General features: G+C 45.1%; 1 protein-coding gene across 1 annotated transcript; it reads right to left on the reverse strand.

The window, feature by feature from the left end:
* LOC119655097 (solute carrier family 25 member 46) lies at window positions 1-13,402 on the reverse strand. Its single transcript, XM_038060812.1, has 6 exons — window positions 13,127-13,402; window positions 12,885-13,060; window positions 12,702-12,825; window positions 12,468-12,626; window positions 1,041-1,313; window positions 1-953 (listed from the first exon to the last, which is right to left on the reverse strand). Exons 1-6 carry the CDS (start codon window positions 13,156-13,158, stop codon window positions 398-400), a joined length of 1,320 nt encoding a protein of 439 aa, XP_037916740.1. The 5' UTR covers window positions 13,159-13,402; the 3' UTR covers window positions 1-397.
* Window positions 13,403-14,695: the final 1,293 nt, after the last annotated feature.

Genomic DNA, 14,695 nt, shown 5'->3' on the forward strand with positions numbered 1-14,695 from the left:
TTCATTCGTCAACTGCTTTTACTACAATTCAATTTCTTAGCAAACAGTGGTAAATAACTTTCTGACTAGCTTTTCCTTAAATCCCTTAAAACTCCTTCCAAATGTTTCCCATTCCGATCAGTTTACAGCCGGCGCACGCTAATCACAGCTAAGGACCTAATTTAGTTTGATTAAGAAAACCCCTTGCTACCTTAAAATCTCATTTTGCTACTTATTTTAAATTTTGAATTGTGTTCAATAACTATAAATTACAACAAATATTTTAGTTAAGGTAATCGGGAGAGAATTTACAATCTTTGTTGTGAACTTTATATAAAAAAATGATTCGAACATTTCGATCACTTGTACCGTCACTGGACAGGATGATGCACCTTCCCTTCACGTGTTTGAATCGTGTTCATTCAATTCCGCTCAGCGAACTTAAACTTCTCGAAACTGTTGTTGAATTTGAAAGGTTCGCTCCACCACCCATGGTGTCCAAGCCTGTAGATCGATCCAGGTTATAATACTCAACTATTTTCGAAGGCGGTTTATTGGAGAGAATTTCTGTAACCTGAGTCACTACCCATTTTGCTATTTTAATAACGGCAATGTGGGCGGCAAATTGCAACAGAATAGCACCGAAGCCTTTGTATAGACCGCCAACTCCCTCGGAAGCAATTGTTGAACGGTAGCAATCGATGGCACCCTCATAGCTGGTCATAATTGGCACGACGGCATAGCCGTTATCGAGATTATCGATAATTGTGCGTGTTCCTTGCAATTGGATGCGATGCAAGATTGTTTCAAAGGGATAGAAAAGAATTTCGCTGGTAACTACTGATACGAGGGTCGAATAGATTTCGATGTCCTGATTAACGGAGGTGAGGTCACGTGGTTTTGCTCCTTTTTGCTCTTGTGTGTCGGACCATTTGTAGCGCATCACCCGCGATGTGATGCCTTTCATGATGAGACTATCAACAGTAAGAGAGCAAAAAATAATCGGTGAACGGCTTGTAACAGAAAATTGCGCAATATTCCTTTTAATTTTCGACTCTTACCTAAACATATATTTGGAAATTCCTAATGAAACACTTGGACCGAGCAAGGCCCACACTGGTAACATTCTTCCTTTCTGTGGTGCACTCCATGATAGCAAACGTCCCGCTCCTTCACGAAATACATCAAAGACTCCCGGCTTTTCACTCGCAATGTCACTCTGCACTGTTTCCACCAGCGATGCGGAGTAGAATGGCATTACAACGGCGATGCTAATACACTTAAGCAGGATATGTTGACCAAATTGTTTCATTGAAGTTTTATTGTGGACCTCCCTGAAAAGGCAAAAATTATCAATTTCCTGTATACTTCAGTTTGCAATAAATTTTAACACATTTTAACACATTTTACTGCATCGAAATTATGAAGTAGGCTGAATCCTACTTGTGCAAGACATACTGCAAGACGGTTTGATTTTCAATTATGTTGTTAATTGAGAGGATCCAGAGGGATCTACAAAATTTCTTAATATGCGTCAGAAGTATGTTTCTTAATCAATTTTTTTTTACGTTCTTATACTGGGGAAACGATCAAAAGGTTCCTGAAATCCGGTATACGTATCCAAATAAAACTCTCTTGACCTGAAACGCAAAATCTTCCAATTGTTGTTATTGCCAAGATGACACGATGATAGTAACCGCAAAATAGAAAAGCCATGTCGCCCTATAACATCACCGTTAACCGTATACATATAGTGAACGCTTGCACTGAATTAACATTCAAACTTGTCAGAATTATTCAGCGTTTTGCATTACATGGCCACATGGCCACATGCAACAAAATACTCAACATATCACTAAACAATTCAAGCATCAGCTAATGGACGAACCATTACCTGGTACAACTGCTTGTAACATCCGATGCAACACGAGGAACCTCCAACGATTTAGGAGGGCACCTCTCGATAAAGCAGCCGGCAGAGATACATTGCTAAGCTGCGACAAGAAGTAGTGTTAAAACAATTACGAACCTTAATCCTAATTCGGTACTGATGGAAAAAAAACCCCTCTTTCCTTCATTCACGAGAGCTATTCTTGACCTCCCCCTAGGACACCAGCTTGTCGTGGTGGGGGAACCTGTGGTAGTTTATTACTACACTAAGGGTATCTAAAAACACATGAAGATGGAAACAAAATATTGTAACTCTCCAAGTGGTAAGAAGTCGCAGACTTCGAATTCACCCGCGACTTTGAGAGCTCAGCTCGTGATCGAGGCGTGGATTTTGGAGGCCTCGCCAAATTTATGTTCCCCCACGGAGAAATCTGTGGAAGACAGGCTCTCCACTTCAGTGGAAAGCCTACACCCGGTGTCTACGGCGCGGTTAACCAGAAAGAATAGTACAGCAACTCTCTTAATGAGGAGAACTGGAAACCTGACTACGACTGGCCTGTCGGTGACAATGTTGCCTAAATCTTCCAAAATACAGAAGAGGAAGGCTCGGTAGAAGGAAACTTTAGTCGCAAAGGAGAAAGGCTACAGGTTTGCCTGTCAGAACCATCTCCTCCACCTATGCCAGGAAAAACGGAAGAAAGGGAAACTGGTGATGTGGACGCAACTGGTCTAACGCTGGTATGTGGAAGCAGATCCATACAGCCCGGACACCGTGGGAGGGCTCCCAGCTGACAACAATGGAAGGCACTGCGGAAAAAAGCCTTCGTCTTCTTGGGAATGAGGACATGGACGCTGCTACATCACCAAGTGTGATGGAATCCAGAGAAAGCGCAACTTTCGGCGGAAAGTGAGGTCAAGCTGATAAGCCCGGTGAGATCCACACTGAACACAGCAGACTTTTCAGTTAGCGGCGGTTTTTATATTAGACGGCACTTATGGCTACAAACATAAGATTTAGTCAAATTAACCTGCAGTATGCAAAAGATTCTTTCTATCTACTGGGGGCAAAGCTGGCAAAGTTGCAGAACTGTCCTCATATATTTCTGGTTCGAGAGCCATGGGTTCGTTTTAGCAGAATCTGTGGTATTGGATCAGTCAAGGGGACTAGGGTCTTCTTCGATGAAAGATCCTCGAGACCGAGGGCCTGCGTTCTGATGTCAAAATTGTCAGAGGCAACCATGCTGAGACAATTCTGTTCCCAGGACCTTGTTGCGATAAACTTACAGTACCATTTTAATGGTAAGAGAAGGAACGCCGCAGTTGCCTCTGCTTACTTAACCTATGATTCTTTATGTCCTCCGCCGACGCAAAAACTAAGGGACCTGGTAATGTATGCAGAATCAAGTGGAATAGGAATAGGTTGTGATGCGAACGCTTAGTATAGTAATCCTAGAGGAGAGAAGCTGTTTGATTTTATCACTTCAGCTGGTCTGATGACCGCAAACTCCGCTCCTACTTTCGTGTGGCGAAGAAGAAGTAAAGTAATTGACCTAACAATCTGCACGTCAAAGTTTTTAGAGTTGATTAGAAACTGGCGAGGGCTGGATGAAGTCTCACTCTCAGATCACCGTTACTTAGAATTTAATCTGACTATTGCAGGCGACAGCCTGTAATACAAAGACGGAATCCTAGGAAAGCGGATTGGACAAAGTTCAATGAACTTCTTGGCGACAAAGCTGAGCTCCCTAGGCTACTAAGGACTCCATTGGCGATAGAAGCTAAATTGGAAGGCGAGAGCTGCTATACTATCATTTGAACACTTCAAAGCACCTGAAATGGATGGCATCTACCCAGCGAAGCTAAAGGAAAGTATGGAGCACTTAGTACAACTTCTAAGAAATATTTTTGGCAGAAGGTGAAGGTAGTTTTCATACTTAAGCCTGGGAAAGATGACTATTCAAATCCAAAGAACTTCAGGCAAATCAAATGAAATGTCTGGAGAGACTGGTTGAGCGTCACATTCGGGAGAAGGCGCTAAGGTCGTATCCATTAAATGAAAACCAACGTGCTTACCAACGTGGAAACTCGTGTGAGTCTGCTCTTCATTCTTTGGTTTCAAAGATGGAGCACGCAATTCTGAGAGGCGAGTACGCGATGGGGGTGTTCGTGGACATTGAAGGAGCTTTTGACTATGCGTCCTTCCAAAAGCTCTCTGATGCCACCAGAGAGCATGGGTTGACAAAACTTTAATAAAGTGGGTCTACGCTATGCTAAAACAGAAATTGCTGTGTGCTGAAGTGGATGCTGATCGCTACCTATTAACGGACGCGACGATAGGCTGCCCTTAAGGAGGTAGGCTATCGCCACTTCTGTGGAGAATGCTAATCAACTCAATACTATGCGAACTGCAAAATCTTCCAATACACTGCCACCAGTGAGATTTGAAGAGCGACCTGCCCTACGGCAGCCTTGTGCTCTAACCACTCAGCTATCCGGACACAAATATTACGCTCATCCTAAACAAACATTGACTATTACCGCATACTGATGCGTACATATATATGCAGATACATATCTAAATTGATCGAGTGGATCTAAATATTTCCAAAATACTTCATGCATGCACACATATATCTGTACTCCCCTTGGGGGTCCTCAGCGATCCTTCGCTTACGATATGTGGCGTCCCCAAGGTACTCAAGCAAGTAGTTCTGACTCCTTAGCTAGTATTATACATGCGTCCTAGGTAGTAGCTTCGAGAAAGTTTCTCGGTGAAGAGCGAATTGGTAATTTGGACACACTGGAAATTCCCGGAGCCATCGATAACTCCTTGTCAACGTTGATGAGGTGATATGAGCCTCGCTCTGCCAAGGTGGTAATTGTGGTGTGTATCAGATGGCAGTTCCTTCGGGACCCGGGGCGGGTAGTGTGCATCGAACCGATATTAGCAGGCCGCGTTGTCTCGAGCGAGTGTCATCCATCTGTGAGTTTCGGGCTCAGCTAGGCGAACGTCAAGACTCAGCGAACAAAAACTACATAGCTGAGAGACAGTAGAAGAAGACACGCAAAGTGATGCGGCACTCGGAACGGAGATGGCAACTCAAAGAGTACCACGCAGCGCTGTTGTTCCGGAAAGAAGCACAGTGAAAACCTCTGAAACTGAGCAGATGGCTTCGAATATAAGCCAAGTGGAAGTGTGAAAGCCGAAGAGGAAAAGCTTATCAAGGGTAGGTATGTATCAATGGCTGCTCCGAGGAACCCAATCAGCGCTGTGGTGCACCGTTTTGATGCCACAAACTCCTAAGACCGTGACTGCTGTTACAAGAGCAGGAAGGCAGAGTCCAGCCGGTTCAGATATTCAGAGCCAGCCCGTAGCTTTCACGAAGGATAGCAGCTCCCCCACCCTGCAGCTAGAAATCTCTGAAATCCCCAAAGAATGGTTTACCCAGTGTCCGTAGCTAGAGCTGGGCAATCGCAGAGGAAGTGACTGACGGTTTCCCCCTTTTCGCTTCGGCAATGCAAATTGTAAGGTATGCCGAGCCTGGCGGAGTGGTCCCCTATGGGTCAGTCCCCCATGCAGACCACCGTAATCTTGTATGCATTTGCACGCGCCTGGCACAGGAGCTCTTCTGATCGGGTTTTGTTATAAGCGGGCCAAGTTCTCCTTGACTTGGCACAGGTGGTAAGATTTTGCCATCTACTACACAAAGTAGTGAGAGTAAATTCCTTGACAGTCGCCAGCGAGACACCCATTGTACCCGTCCAAGAACTGCCAAGAGCAGAGCCCCGTCTGGCCAATCCGTCAGCCCGCTCATTCCTATGTTCCTATGGCTGGGAACCCAGAGGAGGATGACCTTGAGCGTGCCGCTCAGACTGTTCAGCGCGTTTCTGCATTGTTCCACCAGCCTGAAGAATGTCGTCGCTGAATACAAGGCCTTAATGGTCGCTTGACTGTCCATCAGAATGGCTAAGTTACGTTTGTATTTCATACTACAGGCGAACATGGAGAGCAGCAGAAGATGCGTCAAAAACAGAAGCAACCGCTTCCCCCGCTAAGAGCACCATAGGCGCCAAACGAATCGCAGATAGCCCGTTACAGAGCAAATTGGCGAAAAAATGAAAGAAAGAAGGCGCATCTGAAGGAGACTTCATCTAGGTGGTGCCCAAGACTAAAAAGAAGAAGGCGAAGGAGACAAGAGAAAACAACACACCGCGTCATCAGAACTGCCTAAAATTAAGGCGGACACGAGCACAAAAAAGTGGGGAGACAAAGGGAGGCGACTTCCAGCTCTGCTTATTAAGCCGACGGAGGGCAACAACTTGCCGAAGTCCTCAGAGAAATCCGTTATAGAATCAAGCTCAAATTAGGCTAGAAGACAACAAACAGATGTACGTTCTGTAAAACGGTCAAGGACCTAGAAGCGACGTGCTCTTCGGAAATGCGAGATTTTAACTATCTCACAGAAAAGAACGAAGTAGAAGAGGTCATCAATCGTGAATGCCCGGAGGTAATCAATGTTCAGATTGGTGTCACCTCTGCGAACTCTCGATGCCAGTAAATCGCTGTGGTGGAAGTTGCCAAGCAATATGCGCGGAGACTCCTTAACAAGGGGAAAATCAAATTTTTTTGGGTAGTATGTAAGATACGAATTCGGGCGGTCCCCACATGTTAGAGGTGTTTAGATTATGGACACAAGTCTGCAACTTACCGGGGACCTGACAGAAGAATGACATGCCGCAGATGCGGCCAAGTAGATCTTAGGGCGAATAGCCACACTGAAAACGCGTTTTATGCAGGGATAGTGGTGCGTCTGATGGGAGTGTTGCGCACACTGTGGTCTCGGGGTGATGTCCAGTCTTCAGAGCATAAATTCTAATCTTCGCCGGAGTAACTAATTAGTAGTATAGCTCAAGTACAAAAGAAAATCCGATATCTAGTGCCGTCCACTGAACTGAACTGCACTATGGTGATCCAAAGAGCAGAGTGTGAGAGATTCATTAGACTCACTCTGTGTCCTTTCCTCCTACGCCAGTAATAGTGACCTATCCAGAACAGCGCTATTTAAGTACTCCGAATCGGTGTTCGCCCTATCGTCCTTTATGAACCCAAACGCTGGATAGCAACGAACGCAGTTTCATGATTACAGAAACAAATGTTATTCTAAAACAGTGTAGTAACTCGCGGTGATCACATCCGATATGACGACATTCGCGATTCATATGGCGTTGCACCTTCCGTGGAGAAGTTATAAGGTATAGTTTTGAACATTCATGCACATGAAAAACGGTCCAGAAGTCTAACGAATCGAGAAAGTGTTGAACAAAGCATAAAGAAGAAGAGGAAAGTGATCAATGATTTAGTTCTATTTTCAGCATGTGACGCGCTGCAGGAATGTGGTTCTGCCCTTATGTCTTACGATAAAATCGATGCTTCACTTTTACAGCATGGATCACCACTTCGCCGACTGTTAAACACTTTAAATTCTGAGTGAATATATACTCAGTAAATGTCTTTCGAAGTAGAGAATGCCTGATAAGTGATATTCCTACTTGGAATTCCTTTTTTCAGGGAGATTAGTAGTAGGAGAAGTCGCCTGAGAAACTAGAGGGAAACCTAGAAGTAAGCGGGACAAGTCTTCAAAAAGGGGACTACTCTGCTGAGGGCTGAAGGATTATATGAGTTAAGAGTTAACTATGAGTATGCGTGTGAACTCGGGAATAATACAACCCCTTAGGAATAAGATCTGGCTGACTGAAAAATCATGGAATTGGATCAATGAACGGAAGGGGTTGAAGACTCTTTTGGCCGCTGCAAATGGTGAGGGACGTGATGCGCTCGAATTCCGATACGGAACGAAATCCCGAAAAGTTCAGCGTAGTGTACGCCGTGACAAAGGTTAATTTGCTATTACGCTGGTCAGGGGAGCAGACGATGCCGTAGAATGCAATGATTTCAGAAGCGTATACCGCACCGCGAAAGAACTTGCATATGGTCGCAAATCTTTCCATGGTCTTGTAAAGGACGTTAACGCTCAACTTCTCATTCACGATGACGAGCACGGTTCCTAACCGTATCACATACGGTGAGATTCCGCCTCTTGTGGATGCAATGGCTAGTCACCGTAACATGCGAATACGGATTGTTCCAGAAGAGAAATCATTTCGGCCATCAATACCCCCAAACCGAACAAAGCTGCTGGGCTTGGCGATCTTCCCGCAGAGATATTTATGGCTGCATCCACAAAAATATAAGCCTCATTAACGCTCCAGCCCCACAGAGTCGAATGAGGATACCTTCTACGAGGCAGTTGATCGAACCCTTGCAAACCTGTCCCAAGTATGATATCAAAATCATAGTTGGAGATTTCAACAGTCAATTAGGGACGAAGCCCGTATTCAGGCGATATGTCGGTTCTCATAGCTTGCATAAGGATACCAATAATAAGGGACTGCGAATTATTCAGTTAGCACTATCCCACGAAATGGCTCTTGGAAGTACCTGTTTTACGTTGAAAGCAGTGTAAAAACATACGTGGGCCTATCCAGACGGGATCACTTTCAACCAAATTGACCACGTGCTGATTGAATGCCGCCAACTGTCAGCATTGATGAAGATCAGAACATGGTTAAATATGGGCGACCATCTACACCAAGCGATCCATTAACTGAGGCTCAAGGTGTGGGACAACGAAACATTATTTGTCCCATACATAAAAAGGGGGACATCAAACAGTGCAGCGATTATAGAAGTATCACGTTGCTGAGTACCATCTGCTAGGCCGTATAGCGCCATACGCCCGGAACATCATTGGCCCATAACAAAGAGGCTTCAATCCAGGCAAATCAGCAACAGATCGGATTTTCCCTCTGTGGCAAGCGATGGAAAAACTGTTGGAATATGGACATCAATTGCACCATCTTTTCATCGACTTCAAGGCCGCTTATAGCACTGTAGTCAGGGTAAAACTGTACACGGCTATGAGAGAATTCGATATCCCGACGATATTGATAAAACTGACTAGGTTGACCCTGACCAATTTGCGAGGCTAGATAAAAGCAGCAGGATCACTCTCGAGACCATTCAACATTAACACCGGTCTAAGACAAAGGTGTGTCCTATCATGCATCCTCTTTAACCTGGCCCTGAAGAAAGTGATTGACGATGCAGATGTCACTGCAAGAGGCACCATCCTTTCCAAGTCCACCCAACTACCGGTCTATGCTGACGACATTATGGAAAGCCGAGATGTACAGTCTACCTTCATCCAGATCGAGTAGGCGACGCAAGATCTTGGTCTGCACATTGATGAAAGCAAGACGAAGGCAACGTCAACACCAAAGAACCAACAACATGGAATCACACTGTTCAAACGAAAACAATAAAAATAGGAGAATAAAACTTTGAGACCGTTGAAAATTTCTCCTATCTAGGGTCGAAAATCACAACCGATAACAGCTACGACAATGAAATCCGCGCACGGTTGTTGACTGCCAATAGAGCCTTTGTCAGTTTACAAAAACTGTTTCGCTCGAAACGGTCAAAGCTCTTACTGTACAAAATTATGATCTTCCCTTAGTATTTCCAGGAAACCTGGGTTCTTAGCAAGAAAAATTGAACGATTCCGTAGTCTATATAACGATGAAATCAATGAACGGTACCGTGACTGCCCTGGAATTCCTTACTAAGGCGAGCCTAGACGGAATACCGAATGTTGCGCCGTTGATAATGATGATGATCTACAGTTCCTGCAGAAAATCTTGGGAAACCGAAACCTCTCATCGTTAAGATCCCAAAGGGCACTCGTTTTGAGTGTGATAATTGGAGGCATATCTGCGTGTCCCCTTTCGTCATAAATATAAGAGCTAAAATAATCGTAGAATACATTAAAAACATTTCCAAAGCTTCATCGACAGAGACCAGCCTGATTTTCGTTCCAGATCCTCCTGCATTGACCATATCAACACCCTACGGAGCGCGGAGTTTAGATCTTCGTTTCATCTGCTCTTCATCGATTTTTAGAAAGTTTTCGATAACGTGAACAGACAGTGTATCTGGCGTGCTCTACGCAAGAGGAAGAAGAAACTAATAGCCAAAAAACTCGGAAAGCGAAGTCCGCCAGGGTTGCATCTTGCCACCGATACTATATCTTCTTGTTTACGATCCCGTTCTTCATGCTACTTTGTCCCGAGGAGGTGGAGGAGTTCAATGGACTATGACACCTTTCCTCAAACAACTCGATTACACGGTCCATGGAAATTGCCCAAACATTTCTTGATTTGAAAAGAGAAGCAAATAGAGTTGAACTGAATATAAACACCAACAAAACTCAAAATTCTCAGTCTGACGGGTCGTCGCACTTTTCCTATCTGCATTAATGGGAGGAGCATCGAAAGCGTTGATCAATTTGTTGATTTCGGAAGCGAGGTTTCTGCCGGTGGTAACACCGAACTGGATATTGTCGACATCAAGATCAAGTTGACACTGTTCTGTGCTAGTGTTCTTTCTGTGTTGAAATATAAAAGTAGCACATGGAAGGTGATCCCACTGTCACTCGAAGGTCCCAAGACTTCGCCAACACCTGTCTACGACGAATCATCGGAGTGCGATGACCTGACACTATTACAAACGAAAAAATTGGTTAGCGGACAAGCATGGCACCCGTACCCCATGTGATCCGAAGGCGGAAGTAGCAAGGAATAGAACACGCATTAAGGAGGAGCGACAATTGCATTGCCCCACGCAGTGGAATCCACTCTCCCAAGATCGCCAACGGGTCGATCGTCCCAAGGCGAGAACAGTGAAGGAGTGCAGGCGTCTCCAGAAACCGCGGAGGAGCTGAAACAGATTTAATGTAACCGCAAACGGTGGCGTGTAGGTGTGGTTGACGCGCTATTCTCCACCAAGGGATAAATGGCAACCATATATAGGCAGAGTTAGATCAATTCTAATTTCAATTATAATTACAGAACTACATCTACAGTCGAATAGGAAAATTTCGGACCATTTTAGGATAGTGTACCACTAAGCACATAATACACGTATTGCGTGTTAAAACGTTCGTATTGGGACTGCAGAAATAGCTTCGTGTTTTTGGATGAAACCGAATGCCGAATGCCCGATTCTGTCGTTAGGTAAACTCATTAACATTTCATTATTAACTAAAGTATGTCAAGCAAGCTTACAACCGCCAGGAATTTAAATATAATCCCTACTTCTAAGTGTTTCATTTGGCATCTCATATTAAGTATCTCTCTAGGTGCCTTGATCTATTTTGCATAAGTGCCGGCCGAACCAAAACTAAGTGACTGAGGAGAACCTCCATAGTGGTGGCACCGGGAGACGGTTTGCCGGCCGTGATGGAGTAGGCGAATGCTCCAAAGGCCTAATCAGGGCGATCAGACCCGAGTCTGCACGGGGACTCATCTGAAGTGGCAATTGGTCACGAAACCTTACCAGGGGTACACTGGTACCATAGGAACCGCGATAGCCCCTTAATTCACATACATCAGGTGAACTCCTGTTGTATGTGCGTTCAGCTCGGGTGTTTGCGGTTGGTCCTCTAGTGGGAGCTTCATGGGGGCCTCAGCATGGTGTTGCGTTTCAACACGGGTGCCGTACGCCTTAGTTCGGTAGAGATTTAGGTAGGTCTTGCATCCACCAGTATGAATGCTGAGCTATGCACTCGGTATACGCTGGTACCGTCGTAGCTTGCTGCGGCAGGGCTCTGATTGTGGTCAAAATAAATCCGTGTTTAAGAAGACCGTGAGATTAAGTCCACGAAACAGGTACCCGCCGTGACATAACCCTCCGCACAGGATCATAGATATCCCTGACTTCCCCAGGTGATAATTTAGTCAGCAACGATCAGTGAGTATTCCCACTATAATCCAGAGGTTCTTCTTGTTGAGGTTTAACCAGTCCTTCGTGCACTTGGGTTCATATCTCCCCATAAGCACCCTGAACTGCTTCATTCCTGGTAGGTTCGCCCAGTTTTCCCTCAGCCGTTCCTCTTCATTTTGTAATGTCATAGTCACGAACCCATTTCCGAATTCACAGGTCTGATCTAGTTCTGGTCCGTGTAGAGGCGTCCCTGCTCCCTTTCTAGCCAATTTGTTCCCTATATCATTGGGTTCCAACCCAACATAAACTAAAATAAACCTAAAAATATTTCAGGATGGAACTTCTTGCAATTCTGCTAAAGACGAGTTCCCTATTTTCGATAGCTTTTAGTTTCAAGGATATTTTGCTAAGAATTCCGCTGGCAACAGACGAGTAGAGATTACGATAGACTCCTACTTGAGCGATAGGAGCTAGCTAACGTAGAACTATGAAAGCATATATTGGCGGACATTTTTGGTGACTGGGTGTCTTAGGTGAGCTGGATCTGTTGGGTAACTATTTATCATTCTTCTATTTGATGCTATGTAGATCTGCACAGATGTTTGATGAAGGTCAACTCGGGATCGTCCCATCACACTCCCGTGAAACAGGAAGCGACATAATTGAGTTTTAATGCGAACAAAGGTTACCATTAATTTCCCATTCTTAACTAAAAATGTCACGCGAGCATAATAAAAACTTTTACAAAGATACATACTTGGGCCATGGGGTAACTTTGCTAATCACATCCTCCACCGCCAGAGACATTCCGCGCACCAACAAGCAACTCCCGAGTCCTTTCCATAACGTGGTCACGCCTTGCCGTTGATGCAGGTGAATTAAGGTCGGGATCAAGGTGAACGGCTGCAGATGATACCTGCGCGAACGAAATAGAGAAATACCAAAGTTTATTACGAAATAGCCGGCAGCAAAGTTGCTCGTGTTATCTCACTTTCTCGAAGAATGATGCACTTGACATTGTCTTCGCAGTACTACGAACGGGTGGCTCAAAAGATTCTCGGTTATAAGACTGACGATGCCGACACTCACTCCGAGATATTTCCGTATGGAAATGTCTGAAATGTAAAAGGAAGAATTAGCAGGCGCCCAAGGAACGCATCTCCAGGAATACAACCATCTTCTGGGCTTTCATAAAAGGATTGTATGTTTCGGTGCTTCTGCAGTGGAAGTGTGAGGTCACGCTCCGAGTTCACATAACGATAGTTCGGTTCGGTCCCGTGTGGATTGATAGATTCGTACGCGTACCGCGCCGAAATCTCATCTAGTTGATCATCGTCCTCATTCGCATACCTAAAGCAATAGATTCACATCAGCATGCATTCACCAAATCAGTGAAGAACCTTCAATTAGACTCACATTAAGTTGGAATATTGTTCAATGCCGGCCATAAGCTGAATGGGGTCCTCACACTTGGAAGTTGTACGAAAATAACTGAATTGCGATGCCGCGAGGGTGACAGTTGCTAGAAACGGAATTGGGACAATTGGAGAGCTTTCCGCGCGGAACGTCTAACGAAAAAACGAGTTAGAAAAATACATTGTACAACGATTACTTCGCGGAAAGCAGAACTATTGCAAAACGATGGAGTGACAGCCGGAGAGGGTCTTCTCCGGTTTGACAGTTGAGATGTCAGTTATGTCAAAGGAATTTGGCCAGTCCGTCGCCGTGCGTTGGATGCGTTTGTGATCTCATTGCAGATGGCGGCTGAATTGAACGTAATATTAGTTCCAGTGTTTGATATATAGATGTCCCTACTCAGCTAGGGGAAGTCCCTTTCTAGATGGCACAACACAAATTGGCAAATGGTAACCGAAAAATGTAGCTCATTTAATAGTTGACAATTTTTTCTAATACAACAAGGGGGGAAAACGGTTTCCGTGGCCCCGCGATTTAATGATGGTCTCAGCTCTTCGCTTTCCAGAGCTCAGGTGCGATGTGGTCAGGTCCTGTTGCCCCGATTTCATTCGTTTTATTGCTTCCTCGACTTCAGTTGCGCTGACAGTAAAATCCTTGAGTGTTTTACGTAGGTACCTGTCGTGGAGACTTAGTCCTACGGTCTTCTTAAGACACTGATTGATTTTGTGACCAAAATCAGAGCCCCGCTAAGACAAGCAACAACGGTGCCAGCCTATACCAAATGCATAGTTTAGCATTCATACTGGTGGATGCAGGAATTACCTAAATCCCTACCAAACTAAGGAGTACGGCATCCGTGTTGAAACGCAAGACTACGCCGAGGCCCGAAGGTCTCTTCTCGCTTGAGCATAACCACAACCCCCATGAAACTCCCCCTAGGGGGCCTACCGCGAGCTGTACTCACATACAACGGAAGTTCACCCCAAGTATGAGAGTCCAGAAGCTATCCCGGTTCCCATGGAACCAGTATACCCCTGGTAAGGTTTCGTGACCAATTTGCCACTTCAGATGAGTCCTCGTGCAGACTCGGGTCCGATCGCCCTAATTAGGCCTTTGGATCATTCGCCTACTGCATCAAGATCGGCAAACCAAAGTGAGTACAGCGTCTCCCGGTGCCACCACTATGGAGGTTCTCCTCGGCCACTTGGTTTTGGTTTTACCGACAGAGTTGCCACTCCGTCTTCCTCACCGCCACATCTGAGCACCAATTGCGCTGATAACTGAAACAAGTACCACTGCTCCAAATGTTGGCAATGATTGTGAAAGTGGAGGATGAGCAAATTCTTCAGTTGAAATCTGCTCGAAGTATTCTCGCCATCTATTTGCCGCGGCTCGACGGTCGGTAAGCAAAGTACCGTTCTAGCCATTAACACAACAGAAGTCCAGTTTATCATAAAGATTTTTGTAATGGTCCACTCGGGTGACAGCGACCGCTTTCTTTATTTCCCGGATGGCATTCTTATAAATTTGCCAATTGGCGACTGTTTTATCGTCGAAAAACTTGTGGTA

The sequence above is a fragment of the Hermetia illucens genome, chromosome 4 (assembly GCF_905115235.1).
Source record: "Hermetia illucens chromosome 4, iHerIll2.2.curated.20191125, whole genome shotgun sequence".
Lineage (NCBI taxonomy): Eukaryota > Metazoa > Arthropoda > Insecta > Diptera > Stratiomyidae > Hermetia > Hermetia illucens.